At 37.0% G+C, this 21258-nt stretch overlaps 1 protein-coding gene and 1 non-coding gene across 5 annotated transcripts; one reads left to right on the forward strand and one right to left on the reverse strand.

Moving 5' to 3' along the window:
- The first annotated feature begins 8847 nt into the window (after positions 1-8847).
- Positions 8848-20082, forward strand: LOC128017312 (transcription factor E2F8). Of its 4 annotated transcripts, XM_052602642.1 has the most exons (15): positions 8848-9119; positions 9914-10004; positions 10994-11230; positions 11316-11472; positions 11551-11862; positions 12266-12427; positions 13847-13990; positions 14101-14304; positions 14571-14655; positions 15308-15453; positions 15556-15764; positions 15956-16273; positions 16423-16558; positions 18200-18522; positions 19306-20082. In XM_052602642.1, exons 2-15 carry the CDS (start codon positions 9921-9923, stop codon positions 19453-19455), a joined length of 2667 nt encoding a protein of 888 aa, XP_052458602.1. In that variant the 5' UTR covers positions 8848-9119; positions 9914-9920; the 3' UTR covers positions 19456-20082. The 4 variants fall into 4 exon arrangements, with proteins under 4 accessions (XP_052458602.1, XP_052458600.1, XP_052458601.1 ...); XM_052602640.1 differs by having other exon boundaries at positions 15308-15764; XM_052602641.1 differs by having other exon boundaries at positions 13847-13984; positions 15308-15764.
- A 577-nt stretch (positions 20083-20659) lies between these two features.
- Positions 20660-20732, reverse strand: trnar-ucg (transfer RNA arginine (anticodon UCG)). The gene has a single exon. It is a non-coding gene; the product is annotated as a tRNA-Arg (tRNA).
- Positions 20733-21258: the final 526 nt, after the last annotated feature.

Below are 21258 nucleotides of genomic sequence, written 5' to 3' on the forward strand. Positions count from 1 at the left end.
CAATCAACATTTGTCCAAGTACTTCCTGACATTTACTACCATTCAGAAGTTAACAATCAGTCAAATTTGAATTGCAATTAATACTTTATTTAGCATTAAATTGATCATAAGTGATAGTAAAGACATAATGTTACAAAATGTTTATATTTCAAACAAATGCTGTTTCTTACTATTCACTAAATAAAGCTGAATAATTATCATGGTGTCCACAAATATATTACAAATTTGAATATTATCATCATTTTAATATTGATATTAAGAGAACTGAATATCGAAACAGCAAATTAGACTGAAGACTGGAGTAATGGAATAAACCACATGAATAAATTAAATTGTTAAATATATTAAAAATAAATAACTGCATATTTACTTATATATTAAAGTAAAAAATAGAAAACATTTATTGTAAAATGTAATAATACTTCACAATTAGGGATGCCAAAATTATCAATATATAGTACAACATCCACGGTTCAATAAGAACTTTGATTTTTCCTTTTTTTCCTTGTTTTGCGTCTGAATCATTTCCATACATCAAATTTTATAAGCACGGACTTATAACATACATTTGAAAAAGCATCACATGCAAAACATTTTCTCTTCTGATTACTTGCAATGAGAAGCGTTTCTACCTGCTGTCAACATCATGACATACTCCACAACATCAGTCGAGAGTTTTAAATGAACTTGCTGATATTGTGGCTTCTTACCACAGAATGAGACAGAAAATATATCACATAATGTAATAAAAGCTATGTCGAATAGCAATGGATTCTAAATCTACTTTTTTTATTATGAAAATACCCAAGAAGGCTTGAAGACCACAGATAAATCATATCCTGTTGCAGTCGTGTGAATATTGTCTTCCTGTTTCATCATTCAAAACATTTATATTAAATTTATTCCAGTCACAGCAAGAGCTGGATGCCTTTGTGCATAAGGATTTCCTGGAATGACATGAATTCTATTTCTTCTGTGATTCTGTGACATGTTTTCTAAATGTGGTTTCTTAGTGTCCCAAGTAAAAATAGTTCACAAACAAGTTCAAATTCATAACATCAAACAATACTTGTTTTAGCAAACAATAGTAATAGTATAATAATGATGATCTATACAAAAAACTATAGGACTACACATAATTTCTGTGTATGACACCCAAGAGAGGGACAAAAGCATGTAATGCCAACTAAAGTCCATTCACACCATCTCTTTTAAATTTTACATGGATTCTCTGTAAGTGGTTCATGCCATCTTAAAGGTACTGTGATGTGCAGACTATGCACATACAGATGGCATATGATAATCTAATTAATCCTGTAAGAACGTGCATAGCTTGTCAAGTCCATTATGTGCCTCCAGTATCCAGTATGTCCAAACGATGGCTCAAATCAGAGGCTTATAGCAGCACAGCGAGACTCTTGTAGGGTTGTATCCAAGGTTTAGGTGCAATTGGAGTTTAATTAAAAGACATGAATGAAACCTACAGATCCAAAACTGGTCATATATTCAGCTTCAACCTTCAAACTGGGCCTCCCCACCTGTCCCTTCGTGAGAAAGAAGAGGGGACTGACAGATGGTGCAAGTAAGAAGATGGTTTTTCTACTCTCCATCCTCATGTCACATTCATGGGCTCATCAGTACCACCTGCCCTGACCAACAAAAACACTTTCCCTCGACTGACATTGTTCATGGGGAATCCAACAGGCCAGGATGAAAGGATGAAAATTTTAAAAAGAAAAAAGCCCCTGCATGAGGTTTTTCCCTTATACATCATATGATGTATGTCACACAAGAAAAAGTGCTGTTTTTCTCAAATTGATTGCAATAGCAAATGTGATACTGATTTTATAAAACAATTGTTATTATTGTGAGTTAGATTTTAGAATGTTAAACTAATAAATGTGCATTTCTACAGAGCAAAGATGGATTTTACTGATACTGATTTCATTTGATTGGTAACAAACTTATAGTGTCTTCTAACTGAATTTATTGATTAAATGTAAGAATTTGACTTAAAATAAAAAATATTAAAAAATCCTTGTAAATTTAAAAATATCCTTGGAAATAAATTTTAGATTGATTTGAGAAATCAATTTAAGAGGGAAAATATTGCTTCTTAATGGAAAAGTAGCCTACATTTCTGTCACTGCTGTAAACTAACCACCACACAGAGTATGACAAATATGGAAAGCTTTGGGAGTCAATCGCTTTATCTGCAAAATCCTAGAAAAAATAAAAAGTTTGGACACACCTTCTCATTCAAAGAGTTTTCTTTATTTTCATGACTATGAAAATTGTAGATTCACACTGAAGACATCAAGGGCTATTTGACCAAGAAGGAGAGTGATGTGGTGCTGCGCCAGATGACCTGGCCTCCACAGTCACCGGACCTGAACCCAATCGAGATGGTTTAGGGGTGAGCTGGACCGCAGACATAAGGCAAAAGGGCCAACAAATGCTAAGCATCTCTCGGGGAACTCCTTCAAGACTGTTGGAAGACCATTTCAGGTGACTACCTCTTGAAGCTCATCAAGAGAATGCCAAGAGTGTGCAAAGCAGTAATCAAAGCAAAAGGTGGCTACTTTGAAGAACCTACAATATGACATATTTTCAGTTGTTTCACACTTTTTTGATATGTATATAATTCGATATATAATTCCACATGTGTTCATTCATAGTTTTGATGCCTTCAGTGTGAATCTACTATTTTCATAGTCATGAAAATAAAGAAAACTCTTTGAATGAGAAGGTGTGTCCAAACTTTTGGTCTGTACTGTATATATATATATATATATATATATATATATATATATATATATATATATATATATATATATATATGCTTTACTTTAAATTTTTACAATACAGCTGAACTACACTGTACAATGCTATATTAAACAATATACTGTAGTATACTAAATGTTCTATTATACTATACATAGCATTGCACTACTATGATCATAATACAGTGAACTGTACGGACTCATCATCAGTCAGAAACCTTATGTTTCCGCTCATATCTCTGCCGGCAGAGAGTAAGACCTTCCTCTGCGGATGAACAGTTCCTCACAGGGGTTACTGAGATGAATTGTCAAAGAGGTGTAAAGAGAGAGCCAAGCACACACTTCCTCTCATCTCCAGTGGAGAAACCATGGCGGGGGGGAGGGGAGGAAAACCTGATTCCAGTGATAATGGCTGGCTGTAAATAAAGAGGCTGTGCCAGTCACTTTTCAATGAGCTTTCCTGCCTCACTGATATTATGTTCAATTAGGCTCAGATATTTCTAGAATGGGCCAGAGGCAAATGATCAATCAGGGCTGTCAGCGGTCTCGCTCGCTCTCTTTGCATCTCTGGGAAGGAAGCCAGCATTACTAAATAAAGGTGCTCCGAGATATACTGTTCAAAATGGCAATTAACATCATTGATGCAGCTTTAGCACTCCAGTTAAATGTGTAACAGCCAGAACATTAATTGGAAATAGACTTCAATTAATTACAGAACAGTGAGGAAAAAGATAATGCTTGTTTGGCATATCCCATGCAATACAATATAACACCATGCATCACCAACATGGATTTTTTACAGTTGCAAATGTTTGTGTGTTAAATAAATCCTAAATTACATTTGAATTAATGTAATATATTATATGTTTAATCAACTAATAATATTAATATTTCATTAAGGACAAATGGGTCGGTATAAATAAAAAATGTAATGCATAGTTGCCGTTATCATCATGTTTGAGGTTATTTGGCATCAAAAGTTTTAAAAGCATGCCATCATTCTCTCTTTACTGTCAAAATGATCCCAAAGAGATTCAATCAAAGGAAAAGCAGTGGGCTTAAAAAGTCAAAACACATGCACTTTAACACCAGCACTTCACACAATATGACTCAAAGTGAAGAAGATCAAAACAAGCAGTCTTTCAGCTCAAGCACACACACACACACACACGCGCTTCTCATCCTGTTGAGAGAAATCTGATGTCCGAGATTTCACAGCCAAACAGTTTGATTTACAATTAGTGTCACTCTCCCATTCCCAATAGCACAAGGAATCTCTCCAAACAGGTTTCAGAAGAAACCACATGCAACTGCTGATCTGTGTCAAAGCTTTTGCCCTGATCTAGAACCTCCCATAGCAAAGAAGAACAACTGAAATACAATTAAAAACACATTTATTCATCATCATTTTTTCACCTGTTAACATTTCACAACATGTTTAAGCAGCATTTTGTTCCTTTAAAATGTGAGATATTCAACTGTGTCTTCAGTCAAAATACTGAAGGAAATATACAGTAATAGGGCTGGTAGGCTCTGTCTGTTTCAACTGTGTGTGTGGTCTTAATAAACACTTTGGTCTAGTGTACACTTCTGACACATTTGCCATGTCAGCCGAAAAGAGTTCAAATTCCAAAAGCAGACAAATTCAACATATTTAAAACTCTGCTCTTTTTATGCAAACATCAACAAAAGACCACAGTTTTTCATGGTGGCTTTTAAAATGGATAGGTTATGAATCAAAAGGGCAGAAATGGTGAAAAGAATAAAAACATTCTTCTGAGAACTGTCTGTTTGTGTGAATAACTGACCATCGCTTACGAAAAGAACCCAGGTTCATCAGTGGTCAGAGAGTCGGTAGGTTACAGCAGTAGATAAAACAAGCAAAAGATGAACATGAGATTTTGAAAAACCTATAATTTCACAGAGCTTGTTTGCTTTGCTTTCTAAATTATGAAATAAAAGTAAGAGGAAAAATAAAAAGTGGGTAAGCATGAATACATTAAGGCATGATCTGTTATTTAGCTAGGTTTATGCAAAAAGGCTTGGGGGTCTGAAAAATGCATATCCTTTTCTCAAAGCTTTCAAATGACATTTCAGTAACCACTAAAGTAAGATTACAAGAACGCTGAATAGATGCTGTGTTCACTTAATGTATGGTAAACAGAGTCTTTAGTGTATTATTCATTGACTCACCCTTCCTTCTGTCAATGAAGGGACTTCTATAGGCCCTAATCTAAAATTCATAGCCTCAGACTGGAAAAAAATTGTGTACATCAACGAACAATTCCACAGTGAAGTGCATTACCTGTGCCTCTCCCAGGAAATGTCATTTGATGAACACACATAATCAAACAATCAGGCCGAATACTGGGAGAAAATCCAATTACCCAAAGCAGGAGCAGCTCTCTCGGGAAAATCTATATAGCATGAGGTAATTGGGAAACACCTAGCGTCAGATCCAAGGAGACCCCTGTTATTCCACAAACAATGGACCGTAGCGGATGGATAGACCTATTCAAACCCACTGCTTGTGGTTAACAGAGACTATTGTGCAATATAAAATACAGTGCCATGTTAATATTGAACAAATTACTGATTCGTATCACCCTTTTGATAACTTGAATACGCAGTTAGTTACTTGTATTCTGTTTTTTAAAGCCAACGATCTTCTTTATGTCGCGGTGTGTTCATCTCGGTGAAGGCATAGTGTCCTAACAAGAGTTCACCATGCTGGAAAATTGGAAAACAGCAGCTGTGCTTTTTGCTACTTTAATTAATTCATGTTCTACTAGAATCCCAGGTGATCCGTTTTGCATATCTAATCGAGTCAAACCAAGAGGATGATGAAAAAAAAAAACCCATCCACCAAGAATTTCAGCAAAATGATTCTGTATATTTTAATAGCCCTCCAAAACTCTCCTTTAAAGTCTGGGTGGGAACCCAAAATGCCCCTGAAGGATCCAGCTGGGCAACCAGGAAGCCCAAGCCTCATCTATTCGCTGCACGCTAGGATTTACACCAAGCAAAAATTGTCATACTTGGACAGGCAAGCAAACGGATATCTGTTTACATGTAAAATCAGATTCCCAAAGACGGAAGTGAAACACGGGCGTTAAGGAATCTCTAAGCCAATTAGTTCAGCTCTTGATAGCAGGACGCGCCTGAAACTGAATCGGATGCAAAGAAGGCTTAGGTTTGTATGCCTTATTGTCATTTATTGTGCTGTTTATTCTAGCATAAAACTTGCATGAGTGGTAATCTGCACTGAGAGGCTTTGCTTTCAAATAAAACTAAACAAAGCAAATCACATTCTTCCAAAGCTCTGGCATTTTTCAAATGCTTCATTGCTATAAAGACTAAAATTATCCTCAAGCTTTGTGGTCAGCACATGCATTTGCACGCGGTCATAAAGTAGACACACAAATCTCAGCACAAGTCAATTAAGCAGCCATTGCACCTGGTGCTATGTTATTGGGCCATATGCCAGGGGACGTGCATGGCCTCAGCTGACCATAAATCACTGGATAATGTGCAGCATGGCTAAGGTGAAAGTGATCCAAGTTTCTACTTTAGCATGAAAATATACCTCTAAAAACATTATAGAGCTGCAAACAGCTAGTGAAGAATCAAACAGACACAGTCCTGTTTGAAAACTGAAATATTTGAAAGCAAATAAGGGGTGTTTAGGAGAAGATCAAGTACCTTTACATTTCGGAAACACTGTAGTCATGCATAAGACATTATGTTATCTGTCACCTCAAGTCAAAGCACCAACCTGTTTCTGATCTTCCAGACCGTGAATCACCTGCTTCCGCTTTTGGGGCTGAGTTGTAGACGCCTCAGCTCCCTTCTCAGACATCTTCCAAAAACACTCCTTGAAGTATCTGCTGCACTTCTTCAAAAAAAAATCCAGCGCTCTCTGACCGGTTCCAGTATTCCCAAATCCAAAGTCCCTATGCAAGCAAGCTAATTCCCTTTGCCACAGTAATGTCCGTTCATTGGTGCGATTCATTGAGTCTGGGGTAGGACAGACGTGTGCTCACACCATGGTGCATCCCTTCAGATGAAGCCCAGCATGGCTGCTCTGTGACAGGCATCGAGAAGGGGGGAAGGTTACCCCAACTTCATAATTACACATTTCTGTATTCATCTTCCTGATGATTTGAAAACTTCCAGATGACACAGTGGCATGTTCTTGCAGCTTTACATTGCGGTCTTGTAAAATCCTCAAAAATCACAAATCCAAAGAAGGTATTTTTGCTCCAGAATGGGTCTTTTTTTTACGTAAACAGGTGCACGTGGGTCAGAAGGAAATGAAACAAAGCAAATTACATTTCATTATGTGAAGGCAAAATAACTTTCACTTCAAAAGTAACTAAAAGTAGTACAGGCAACTTGTCATGTTGTCAGATACACATATGCAAATGCATTATATTTTGTTATAACTACAACTTGAATGAGAAAGACTGAGATGGTGCTAAACAAGCGTAACTGCATGCATTGATATTTATTCATTATACATTATATCAGAATTGATCTTAAAACATACAATAAACAGCTAATAAACAAAGGGGAAGCCGTCTAAATATAGTTTTCACTCTAAAATACAAATTCAACATTTGAGATCTTGTGCAAGTTTGATTTCCATAAATATTTGCTCCTAAGCGCCACACAAACAAATAATCTGAAGATTTGTTTTAAAGTACCTGAAAACATTATTCTGACGTTTGCCATTTTTATGCATGGATATGGATAAATACTCTTAATGTAAGTAGTCATGTATCTGCCATGCAGCCCTCCTTCATCCTAATACTCGAATTGTAGTCGAGATCCTTAGGTTCTTAAGTGATTCAATATAACAATGTAACATTGCACAACAATTCAGACCGTAGCAATTATAGATCAGAAGCAGCTATTTAATGACGACAGACCAGAGGATAAAAGAGACAACTCACCCTAAACAAGAGCGCAGAGTGTCCGCTGAGGGATGCGGAGCAGCAGAGGCAGGCAGTGCACGAAGAACCGGCGCTACAGCGGCTTCAGTCCATCACATTACGTCATTCCGCGCACACTAGTCTTTTCTCGGCGCCTCGTGCTTCTGAAAGACTCCATGGAAACGTCCTCAGCGAACGCGCACGCGCACAGCGCCACCTGGCGGCAGACAAGGGAGGAGTCGCTAGAGATATCTGATGCAGCAATACCGTGCTGCAAAAATGACATGATCAACAGTAACAACTCATACACTTTAACAGATCCCATATAGTTTAACGCTTAAAAATAAAGACCCTTGCTAGAAAGTCAATGCATCAAAACAATGTGTAGAAAAATATATAAAAAGTGATATATTTTAAAATGCATTTTATCTCTGTGATGAGGCTATTTTAGATTTTAATATTTCACTATATATATATATATATATATATATATATATATATATATATATATATATATATATATATATATATATATATATATATATATATATATATATATATATACCGTATATGCACATTTACTTAGACATTACAAATACTATTGTTTTTATATACAGATAGTTATACATTTTTAACCTAAACCCACCCCTAACCCTACCCTAAAACTTTTTGCACTTTTGGGGAGCTTGTGAAATAAAATATATGAAAAATAAATAAATAATAAAACTGTTTATTTTTTTATACCAGGTTTACACATGAAACTTTTCTATTTTTTTATTTTTTTTATTAGTTTTTTTTTTATTTTTTTCAGGTTTTGCTAACTTTTGGATTTAAAATATGGTTATATTTACATTACATAATACTTTTCTCTTATTTGAGTGCATTTGTCTTCAGAAATGAGAAGGAAGTCAAGAGGTATCCCAGCCCACACAACAGCTCGGTTCACGGAGTTTTCAACAAAGAGGAAGCTGATAATTTAAGTTAAATAAGTAGTCTATTATTTCTTAAGTTGATGGTTTTTACCTCCCGTGACCTGCTGAGTCTGACTCCGCCTCTTGTCTGGCTCCTGCAGCTGTGATTGGTGGACAGGAGAGGGGAGGCGGGGCGGCTGCAGCGCGCTGTGTCGAGGCGGGACAAATGGTCAGACTGATCAAATAAACTTTTTTTACTCTCTAGGAAACGACCACGTACAACTTTTCCTCCGCTATGCATCAAAACCTGTTTGTGTTCTATCGGTATTCGTTTTTTGGTTTTATTAGTGTGACTTTTAATTATTAAGAGTTAATGTACAGAAGTGCTGGATCCGATATTTTTGGAGAACTTACCTGTGCAGTGTTTCTACGGATTTAGGGGCACGACTGATATCGAGTAGCATGTGAAAGTGGTTTATTTCTCTTTTCGGGTGAGTATAGCTTTTAAATTTTTAATCATGTTCATCAGGCTCTTGGTAACAGTTTCAAATCCGCGCTAACTGGCTGTGAAAGCCCTATTTTGCAGTGTTATGAGCCAACGTGACTACAATATTGATCTAAGTACTCACGTACATTTATATAATTAGCTCTGGAGCGATAATAATGTACTTTATGCTCAAGAAACGCATTATACAGCACGTAACGTTAGCAAATGAGTTATTAGCTACCTCTGCTGGTACTCTGGTCATTTTAAAAACTACTCAATAGTTTCTATAGACTGTTGGAATTGTTCAAAGGGCACGACCATCGCGCAGCTAAACGATTTCTTTATAGTTGTATTAAAGTTAGCAACTTCCGGATTAACTCTTTTGCAGTCGGACACATTCCGCGCCAAGATTTCAAAGTGTGGAGGCGCGCGGGACGCACTGAAGTCCCGCCTCCCTGCGCCGCACATATTGGCTGATGTCAGCTGGGGGCGTGTTTTCGCACGAGTGCTGCGTAGCCATTCGATGGAACGTTTGTCAGTTATTGTTAAGCGCAAAAAAACAACACTGTAATTTGAAATAATAATACTTTTTTTAATTTATGCACATTATTCACATCATTTAAGTTTTTAAAAATAAGTTTTAGCTGTTGAACGTTATACCCGGTCTGATCTTCACAATGTTGTCTCCAAGAATGTATAATGCTGTTAAGAAACGGTAGGACTGCTTTATTAAATGTAAATAATAAAAAGTGAACGTTATTATTATTGTAACGTTGCCTCGTGTGTTCTTTTCTTTAGGTGGAAAATGTCCAGTACATTATCAGAAGGTCAAAAACTAATCAGCAAACCTTTAAGAAGTCCATTCAAGGAAAGATCAGCAAAAGACAAGGTCAGTTATAAATATTTTGACCTGGCAGATTTTATTGTCAGCAAAAGAATGATTTGAAAACCCTGTGCAATTAACACGTCATACTCTAGATTAGGGCTCTCCAAACTTGGTCCTGGAGGGCCACCGTCCTGCAGAGCTTAGCTCCAACTCTAATCAAACACACCTGAACTAGTTAATCAAGGTCTTACTAGGTAAGCTATACTTGAAACGAATAGGCAGATGTGTTGAGATAAACTCTGCAGGACACAGGCCCACCAGGATCAAGTTTGGAGACACTTGCTCTAGTGCAAACATGCCCAAACAAGGGCCTGCAGGACAAAGTTAGTCTGTGTTGACCTTTGCTTTGTCCTGCCATATCATATCATAAGAGGAGAGGAAAAATAGGCAGAAGAAAAAAAGCCATCAGTGCACATCTTCAACTTTCTCTGTTAATATTTTTTATATAATTTTTACACTGAAATGTAGAGACTAAAAATATCTTAAAGGGTTAGTTCACCCAAAAATGAAAATGATGTCATTAATGATGTCGTTCCAAACCCGTGAGACCTCCATTCATCTTCGGAACACAGTTTAAGATATTTTAGATTTAGTCCGAGAGCTTTCTGTCCCTCCATTGAAACTGTGTGTACGGTCTACTGTCCATGTCCAGAAAAGTAATAAAAACATCATCAAAGTAGTCCATGTGACATCAGAGGGTCAGTTAGAATTTGTTGAAGCATCGAAAATACATTTTGGTCCAAAAATGACGATCAATGGTCATTAATGACATAATTTTCATTTTTGGGCAAACTAACCCTTTAATGTAATATAGCTGAATATACTGCAACAGTTATTTTTGCCCCACAACGCTCATTCTAGTTTGGTTTCTGGCCCTTTGTAGTAAAAGGTTTGGGTTTAACTCTACTCCAGAAGTATTTATTCTAAAAAAAAAAATAAAAATAAAAAAGTGATTATGATCATCAAGACCTCATGTGTTTTCTATGAAATAGGGGCATGTTTTTGTGGAACCACAAACACCACTAAAAAACACAAGTAAGGCTTCAGAAGCTGCGTTACTGGAGAACATGGGGCCCCTAACAACACCTACTAAGGGTCTTGAGGCTCCGTCAAGCGAACCCTGGACACCCACCTCCAACCTGAAGATGCTCATCAGTGCAGCCAGCCCTGAGATTCGCAACCGCGAGAAAGAACGAGCCATAAACAGCAGTGAATCAGAGAACTCGCAGGTATCAGTAAAATCTGTGCATGACATGCATCGCCCACTGTATAGCTCAGATGTTTTGATATGTTTCTCGTTGTCGTGCCACACAGGAGCCTGAACAAGGAGAAGAAGTAGAAAAGCTCCAGATAAGTCGTAAAGACAAAAGTCTGGGTTTGCTGTGTTACAAATTTCTTGCAAGGTACCCAAACTACCCCAATCCCGCTGTAAACAACGACATCAGCCTCGACGATGTGGCGGGAGAACTAAGTAAGTCGTTCAGTGATCAAACAAATCTACCGATTTCAGTCATCAAGCCGTGTTTCATCAATCTCAATTGCTTCTCAGAAGTGGAACGACGCCGCATCTATGACATCATGAACGTTCTCGAGAGCCTAAACATGGTCAGCCGGCTGGCTAAGAACCGCTACACGTGGCATGGACGGGTGAAACTTGCGCAAACACTTGCCATGCTCAAGCGAGCTGGCAAAGAGAACTGCTACGGCCAACTGATGCAGCAGATCCGTCAAAGGAGCCTAGAGCGAGAAGACAGAGAGTTCGATTTGGACGGAGAGGAGAAGGAGAATGAAGAAATGTCTAGTTTTGAAACGGACGGAGACTCTGGTCAAGCAGAGCTTTCCGGAGCAGATCCTAAAGCTGGTAACATAATGTCCAACCATGTGCTTTAGCAAATACTGTGTTATTTCATCTATCTATCTATGCATGATAGAAAGCCGTTAGGTCTCATTTACAAATATAATTGGGTGGATTATTTTGCATTTGTACAAATTAGCAAAATTCCTAATTCATTGCATTCATGCATATGTTCTTAATTGCATCGTAATGTTTTATTCTTGAAACAAAAAAAAAAACAGTTGCATACAAGTAACATTTTATTAGACTGTCCAGAAATAATGTAAAATTGTGTGTTTTGCAAGCTTGACGCTAATTGCATCATTATATAAGTCACTTTGCAATGTAATTGCTTTCTCGTTTTATTTACAAAACATTTCATTATGAAAGAGACCCACTGATTCCCACTGACCTTGCTTTTTGTCTGCAGCTTCTGGGAACAGCCGTAAAGACAAATCTCTGAGAGTGATGAGTCAGAAGTTCGTCATGTTGTTCCTGGTGTCCAGCCCTCCTGTGGTCAGTCTCGAAATAGCCGCCAAGATCCTCATCGGTGAAGATCACGTGGTGGATCAGGACAAAAACAAGTTCAAAAGTGAGTGCTGCTCTCATTATACGTATAAAAACACTTTGAATTAGGGCTGCACGATTCTGGATAAATTGAGAATCACGATTTTTTGATCTCATATAGAGATCACGATTCTCCTACGATTCTTTATTATTATTATTACTATTAACATTATCATTATCACAAGTATATAAATTAATTATTTTATTTTGCAAGGATTCTTTAAATTGATCAAGTGTGACAAAGACATTTATAACAAAATATTTCTATTACACACAATTATTGTTCTTCTGAACTTTCTATAAAAGAAACCTGAAAAAAAATCTACTCATCTGTTTTCAACATAATAATAATAATAATAATAATAATAATAATAATGTTTTTTTTGAACGGCAAAACAGCATATTAGAATGATTTCTGAAGATCATGTGACACTGAAGACTGGAGTAATGATGCTGAAAATACAGCTGCACACCACAGACATAAATTACATTTTAAAATACATTCAAGTGAAAGCAGTTATTTTAAATGGTAAATATTTCAAAACTTTACTGTTTTTGCTGTACTTTGGATCAGATAAATATAGTTTGGTGAGCAGAAGAGACTTTAAAAAAACATTACACATCTTATGGTTCAAAAACTTTTGACTGGTAGTGTATATATAATATATTTAGAACCCCAGTTTTTTTAATATTAGAATGATGAAAAAGTTGTTTAGATCACTGATTCAACGACTCACTCATAAACCTACTACACTTGTTTCATTTCTGGATGAATCAGCGTTTTTGAACGATTCTCTTGAATGAAAAATTAATTCATTGACAAATAAATTAAGACACTTGTCGCCACCTATTGGTGAAACAATGCAATCGACACAAACGTTATTTAAAGCGCAGTACTTTCAAAAGGGGATTTGTTATATTTTGATCGCTGCCATATAGACATCAATGTTTATATTTAAACTATAAACTTTATCCCAGTATTTCTGTGATAATATAAATGACTGTAAGACAGATATAATACTGTGTAGTTGAAAAGACTGTTTGTGAAGATGTTTCTTAACCAAACATGGTAAGAGCTCTCTCTGTGTCAGCGGCAGTGCGCGCACGGATTTGAATGATCCGGTAAGACTTTGTCAAAGGTTTAACAGACTCGGGGAATCGTTGTCTTTTAGAAATGAGATCGAGAGGGTGTCTGAATCGAGATCGCGATCTTTTAACGATTAATCGTGCAGCTCTACTTTGAATCATTATTTAAAGTGGATGGCACGTATGTTATCCATTTCATTTGGTGGTTGAAAACAGATATAGATTTTGCAAAATGCATTATCAAGTGAAATAAACCGCTATGAAGAAACCTATTAATTAACACTCGAGTCTAAAACTCATCAGTGTCTGTACATTGAAGATGGAATTGATTATCTGATTCTCTCTTTTCTGATGGCAGCTAAGATCCGCAGACTTTATGACATTGCAAATGTTCTAAGCAGCCTAGAGCTGATAAAGAAAGTGCATGTGACTGAGGATAGAGGAAGAAAGCCTGCTTTCAAGTGGACTGGGCCAGACGACTTACCATCTCCAAAGAGTGAGGGTACCATGTTTCCCATGAAATCTTTCATGATCCTACTTGTAGTGGTTATTTTAAGCAGTCTGCATATGTTCTTATGTAATTTATTGCTATTAGTTATGTTTGTTTTACAGACCTGGGGACCTCAACTTTATCATCAGCATCACAACCTCTGGAGTCTCGTTCCTCTGTTGAAAACTGTGCTAAAAATCTCTTTTCCTCACCCGGAACAAAGCGAGGTTTTACTCGACATAATTCCTTAGTCAAGCTGGTAAAGAGCATACAAGATGACCGCAGAAAAATCAACTCTGCACCTTCTAGTCCAGTTAAAATGACAGGTGAGCCATAAATGTTTCATGGGGAGCAAGCAGCCAACTAATAGTCTTTTCGACTTTCAGATTTCATCTGGTTGAAATCTCAAGTCTGAAGTTTGCCAATATATATATATATTTTTGTATTTTAGATTAAATAAATGCTTTAGAATGAATTTACATGGACAAATGCAGTCTTTGTGAGCATAAGAGACTCCAAACCTTTATTAATTTTAGTAACATCCCTAGACCTTTACTGCACCTGAAAACTAATGTCTTATCTCGTGTTATAGGTGATTCTGCAAATGGTAACTTCTACACAAACAAAATGGCTCATCTGGCTGCTATCTGCAAAAAGCATCTAGATGAACAATCAACGTAAGAAAACTTGTGTTGCTTAAGGTTGGGACACATCAGGCCGATGGTTGGCCGACGTCAGGCCTCGGCGAGCATCTGTAATGCTAGTTTTTTCACATCATCAGCTTATGTTAGCGGCAGTCAGTGAAAGTGAGATCTCTGATTGAATGCTAGGTTTAGCAAATGTATCAATTTCTGTAATTAAAGTGAAAGTGAAGAAAACAAGCAAGTAAATGAAGGCAGTAATGTTAATGTTATTTAATGTTACGTGATCTTACCCAAGCATTCCAATATGCACATTTTTTCTTTACAACATGAACCATTTAAAATGAAGCAAGTTATCAATATGAATGATATTCAAAATGGTAAGCAAATACTGCTTTGTTTACATTTTATATATCTGCATATGTCTCGTATATTCTTGTTTTGGTTTATGACGAATATATGCTATTGATAGCTGCTGATATAGACAGTTAATTCCTCTCATGCAGGCAGAGAACGCCTGAGTTAGTTAGTTTGCAGTCGGCTGAAGTCTGAGCATTTTTATTTATTTTTTTGGTCTAGTCGCCACATGTTCTTCGAAGTCGGCTTGGTGTGTCCCGACCCTTAGAACAGTAAAAAAAGGCAATTAAATATCCATTTCAGACATAACACCTTTGTATTGGTCTTCCAGGGTCCATCGTATTCAGCCTAAGAATGAGGTTTCACTCGCTTTGAGTGGACGCACTTCACAAGTATCTGAACTACCTGACTCCACGTCTGCTAGCAATCATCAGTCTCACGGACCTTCGGGAATGCAGATCCCAGTTCTTCCCGCAGGTGCAATTCCATATCTTTCTACCAAGTGCTCCCCGATCATCCCGGTTCTGATACCTCGACACCAGGCAGGCGGGTCATATGCTGTTTACATGCACCCCTCAGCTCTCAGACCGCAGCCCACTAGCCTAGCAGTTCGTTCGATGACATTTGAGAGTCCAGGAAGTGCAAACACAAAGACATCTAGCAGTAACCAAACCAACCAACCATCATCAGACAGTAAAGAGCCGACGAGTCCCTCAACCCTTAAACGGGGATGTGGAGAAAAGAGCTTAGCAGGAAGTCCATCTAAATTACAGCGGACAGAGCCAAAGGTAAGATTACTTGTTTTTATTTATAGTCATATTTAATGATAAAAATAAGCATGATCACATAATGAATTAATTATTCGAACTGGCATTTTAAGTCTGAAATGTCTTAAAGGAACTGCCCAATACCTGCATTTAATGTGCTGATGTTACACGGAGAAACAGTTTTAACCTTCTGGTGTGCATTTGCTTTTAAGAGTGTTTCTCCAAAACTGTGTGAGATCCTACAAGCCCGCCTGAAGGCCCGTAGAGGGGATTTTGCCTCCACCCGGCCTTCCCCGAGAGCCCTGCACCTGGAGTTCTCCAAACCCTCTGAGAATCAGCCTCCCTCACTAATCACCGGCACAGCGTCTCTGGAGCACAGCTTGGAGACCTTCCTGGAGAAGGAGGAGAAGGTTCAGACCTCCGACAATGAGGCCAGACTGACGCCTGTCAGACCACCACAATCACCGGCCCAGAAGCCCAGCGTTCCCTTTCAGGATGTGGTCCGGCCATCTGGACCCATACACACAGAGGTAAGAGTGCTACATACTACACTCTGTGTGCACAGGAACACTACACGTGTGTAGGTCTGATCTTCAAAACTCCATCATGCTTGAATGTTTTTTGTTTTGTTTTTTCACATGAGTTGGGTCTTGACCCTAATTTCTCTCATTTGCATCAGACTTTGATCCCCGCGGGTTATTTGATTCCGATCTCCCAGCAGTCCTTTGTGAACTTCATAGATCCACAATACTCCACTGGAGAAAGCTCTAAAGCCTCCACACAAACGTACAACATCTATCACACCCCAACAGCAGGTATGCAAGCAACCAAGGTAACACATACGTGTATATATACTATAGGAGGAGAAAAGGTGCATTTTTCTAGCTCTCTTTTGTAGTTATATATCCTTTGGCTAAATATTGATTTTGGGTAGAGTAAACCCTATTTTTGAGATTCGATTTGTGAGTTTTAGGGGGTGTTTGCTTGACACCATTTTCAATTAAAAACTTTTTTTTTTTATGTGTTTCAGCAGTGTATTACTCATTAACAGTGTTTTGGGGGCCTGAAAACAGAAACTTTTGAAAACAGGTTTCAAAGTGCATGAAAACGGTACTGTTATTGTCTCTGTGTAAACTACTAAAATGTGAATTTGGGAATTACGGCAATGTCAAGTGTATGTGTATTACCAGGGGAAAATGTTTTTGTTGTATTTTGTATTTCTTTTTACAAAGTGACGACTACTGGCTCAGCATGCAAAATACAGTTTGTTTGGGGTTTTTTGTTTGTGTTTGTTTATTTTTTACTAGTTTTCGATGATCTGTGTGAACACGGATCTTTTGACAATGTTGTCATCTGTACATGAAACTTTTCAAAAATGTGAAAAAAAAATGTATTGCCAAAGCAGTTTATCTCAATGATTAGTTTCGTGAATCAGTCTGAATAAAAATTAAATATAAAATAAAATAACTAATAAAATAAAATAAAATAACTAATAACCAAACATCTGGAAATATCAGGGATATTCTCAAAAGTTTTGGAGACCTGTGAGAAGTCAATTCCAAAATGTTTTACAAAAATGCGTAAAAAAAATGTATGCAACTGACCACAATAAGCCCAAATGGAGAAAAAAAAAAAAAACAATAATAATAATTTTTGGCTTTTGACAAAATTGTTTTGAAGGACCAACAACATAGACCGAAAGTAACATTTAATGAAGTGATGCTCTGATGGTGTGCTTTTTTTTTTTTTTAGCAATATGTAAAATTTGTTCAGCTGAAATAACTTTAAACACGACTAGTTTAATCGATCACCTAAGATAATGACAACCTGAACCTGAAAAAATTATGGTGCATCACTTTGGTTCATTCATTACTATTCGTTGGTTACTATTATCAGTAAGTTGTACAGAGTGTGAGATTTCATCCAAAGTGAGTGCTGCACATGCTTGTTAGGTTTGTTAGCTTATGACCGTTTTCATGCACATTTTAAAGTATCACATCAGAAATGGATTATTGAAATGGCAAATTTCGAGAAAGAAAAAATTCCTTAATTCATAAAAAAAATTATTATTTTTTTGTTTGGTTGTTTGCTTGTGAACAATGGGAGATTGAAACGCATTTGCCGAATAAATTCTGAAGTAGCGAACATTAAACCCAAATGACTAATTGTTTGTTTTCAGTTAGTCTGATTGGATGGTGTATTTCTGTTTCGTTTAGATTTATTTACTGTTAGTTACATGGCTACTAATACCACCGTCAGCCACTCGCTCAATGTGAATGGAAATGGACCTAATTCACATTTGTTTGTTTGTTTTTCACATTTGGATGGAAATCCAGCTAGTGAGCATTAGTCGAGTCGCGAGGTTCCTGTGCGGAGCACTATTCGTGTGTCAGTGAATTGCAGGTAAACTTGCATGTGATGAATTGAATAATCACAGATGCATCCGTTCTTCCCAGGTTCCAGGCCTCCTCTTCCTCAAGAAATCACCCCCACCCGGCTCCCTCTAAACCGGATACCGTGCATCTCTCCCTTCCCTTCTCAAGGGCGTCACATCCACGGCCCCAGTCCTGCCATTCTCAACTTCACCCTGCAGAACCTGGGCCTTATCCCCGGCAGCACCACACCAAACTCCACTCCTGATCAGGCCAGCACGCTCCCGTCTCCCCACTCAGGGCTCCCTCCACAGGGCATGGTCTTTGTGAAGCCCATCTCACCTGCCCGAACTCTGCAGTCGGCCTCCATACACGGGCAGCACGTCACCCTCATCAGCATACCACAGGTACAGCCCCTGCCAACTATTCAACAATATGGAAAAAAGTATTGCGTCATGGGATAATGCAAAGCCAGCAATCCACTGTTGTAAAAACAAAACAAAAAAACACGGTTGTTCTTAACTGTTTTTAGGAAAATTGGAATAGAAAAAGACTTTTTTTTTGGCTTTGAAAAACACCAGTATTGGCCGATGATAAAATAACAAGGATTTCTTAAAAAAACAAACATTTTATTATGTTTGTAGTATATGCCCATTCAAGTCACATTAAAGTTAGTTTTCCTATAGCTTAAAAATTAAATTTAGTTTGACCTACATTTTCGTACAAAAGATTGGTGTAGGATTTTTTATTTCATGAATTTTTGAAGACATTAATACTTTTATTCAGTAAAACTGAATTAAAAGTGATTTGTATAATCTTACAAAAGATTGCTGTTTCACATAAAGACTGTTCTTTTCATGCACTTTTCTTTTAATCAAAGTATCCTGATGTATTGTGGTTTTCACTAAAATATTAAGCAGCAACACTGATAACAACTAAAATGTTTCTTAATCAGCAAATCAGCATAATAGAATGATTCCTAAAGGTGACACTGAAGACTGAAGAGTAATGATGCTGAAAATACAGCTTAGCTTCACAGGAATAAATTACATTTGAAAATATATTCAAATAACATTTCTTTAAACTGGTCTTTGAAACTGTAATAAGGAGCCTCCCAGGGTTTGTGTGAGTAGTTCTTTGTTGTTTACCCTCTCTCTCTCGCTCTCTTTCTCTCTCTCTCTCTCCTGCAGCCGTTAGTAGACACACCTAAAGGCGGTCAACACCTCCAGCAGAGTTTCTTTCACACCCCGGTCTCCTTCCCTACTGTAACCAGCAGCGCAGCTCCCAGAAACATCTACATCCCTCAGAGAAAGCTTGATGTGAGTCCAGAGGACAGCTAAGACCTTCAGACTGACGCTGCTAAAAACCACTGTTCTGTTTGAGCCATTGTGTGTGCTTGTTATTTGTCTTTGAGCGGTTTAATGTTTTTCTCTTTTTATATTGTTACTTTACTGTACGGTCTGCATTGAATTCATATGAATCTGTGGTGCTTCATTCTTTTTACTGCCGAGGCTCTCAAAGAAGGCAGGACAGTGGACATGGTGCTGTTTGACAAGACAGTTGAGGGTTTATTTACAAAATAAAAGCACAATGCAGGTTTTTTTTTTATTGTTTGTTTGTTTTAAATATGCTGTAAATCTAGGGTTAAGAATAAACAAACAAAAAAATGGTCAAAGACTGTATGAAATGTTAACAGGAAATCTGATTTCAGGGATTATAGGAATTGCCAAATTTGTAAGATTTTTTTTAATTATTATTAGTGTTGCTTTGGGCATTGCCTTTGAGTGTTGAAATACCACAGTATATGAAATTACCATAACTTGGCATTGTGTCATGATGTATTAATATGGGAGAATGTAAGATTAATGGTGTTATTCAGTATTGTAGATAATATTACTATCTGCACATCATTTATTTAAACTGCCTTTACAATCTGATTTCTATGTAATAAAGATAAATGAAGGCGCTCCACACTTGTTTTTACTCAGTAAACTGAATTGTTTACGGGAATTGCCTTCTAGTATTCGAATGTGCTTTTAGAAGTACTTTAGACTGGCACTTTATAATCTTAATCTATTTAGTTACAGAAATGCATTTTTTCATGTGTTTAACGGTATATACATATCGTATTGTCATATCAAAGTCAGTGGAATAACTAAGATTAAACTCGCCATCATCACTTTAACTACCTTTAAATATAATCAAGTAAATTTAAATAAATTTCAACAAAAATTTTTTTATCCAGCTTTAAATGAAGTGTTGGTCAATAATATAGTAACATCTATTATATGTATTATAATTTAGTAACATTTTGCAGTGTAAAAAAAAAACAGGGCAGTTAAAATTTGATATATATAGTATCTCTGCATGTATGTGTACTGCATGCCTGCCGGTAAATACTATATGATTTTTACTTTATATAGAGAGCTGTGCGATCCGAGTCAACAAGCTCATGTGAGTTAGATGTGTGTTGGGGATAAACTGCAGTAACGTCATTCTCCAGTTGGCTGTTTATATCGGCATTTAGCAATGTCCATAAAGATGCGACCCCGGCAGGACTCGAACCTGCAATCTTCTGATCCGAAGTCAGACGCCTTATCCATTAGGCCACGAGGCCAGTTGATGCAAATACAACTTCACAGAATCCAATCCATTTTCAGTCTTGCAATTGAATAATTTTTTTTTTTCATGTTTATATTTTTGACTAGACGGTCTTGTAATTGAAACAAAAAGTTCTGAAAAATAATTTTTGAAAATAATCTATTAAAACTTTTTTATTGAATTATAAAATGTCACAAAAAAAAAAAAAAATCCCACAAAGCATCCAAAAAGCATTTACCAAATAAAGTAAACAAAATAAGGAAGTGCAAGAACATAAAGCCCCTAATCATCACTAACTTCAGCATTTTGCGCCGTTTCTCCTCCCCCTTCTTCTCCTTATTTGGTATCAAGTGCGCTGCACTTCCGGCTGTTTGTAAATAAATTTACTTTTTTTTTTTTTCATCATCATCAGTTTTTTTAATTCAGTCACCCAGAACATTTAGTGTATATGCACATTATGCAGCAGCCCATGAAATTTCACAGTATTTCGGCTGTACAGCGAGTGAACTCACATTGTGAGTAGAGCCCCAGATACAGATCCC

This window comes from Carassius gibelio, chromosome A7, assembly GCF_023724105.1.
Source record: "Carassius gibelio isolate Cgi1373 ecotype wild population from Czech Republic chromosome A7, carGib1.2-hapl.c, whole genome shotgun sequence".
In the NCBI taxonomy this organism is placed as follows: domain Eukaryota; kingdom Metazoa; phylum Chordata; class Actinopteri; order Cypriniformes; family Cyprinidae; genus Carassius; species Carassius gibelio.

Excerpts from the sequence above, each read along its gene's own strand:
- LOC128017312 (XM_052602640.1), top strand. The coding sequence starts at position 9,921 with ATGTCCAGTACATTATCAGAAGGTCAAAAACTAATCAGCAAACCTTTA. Across the intron at positions 15,765-15,955 it reads TACAGCGGACAGAGCCAAAG|AGTGTTTCTCCAAAACTGTG; the intron begins GTAAGATTACTT and ends TTTGCTTTTAAG. Across the intron at positions 16,274-16,422 it reads CTGGACCCATACACACAGAG|ACTTTGATCCCCGCGGGTTA; the intron begins GTAAGAGTGCTA and ends CATTTGCATCAG.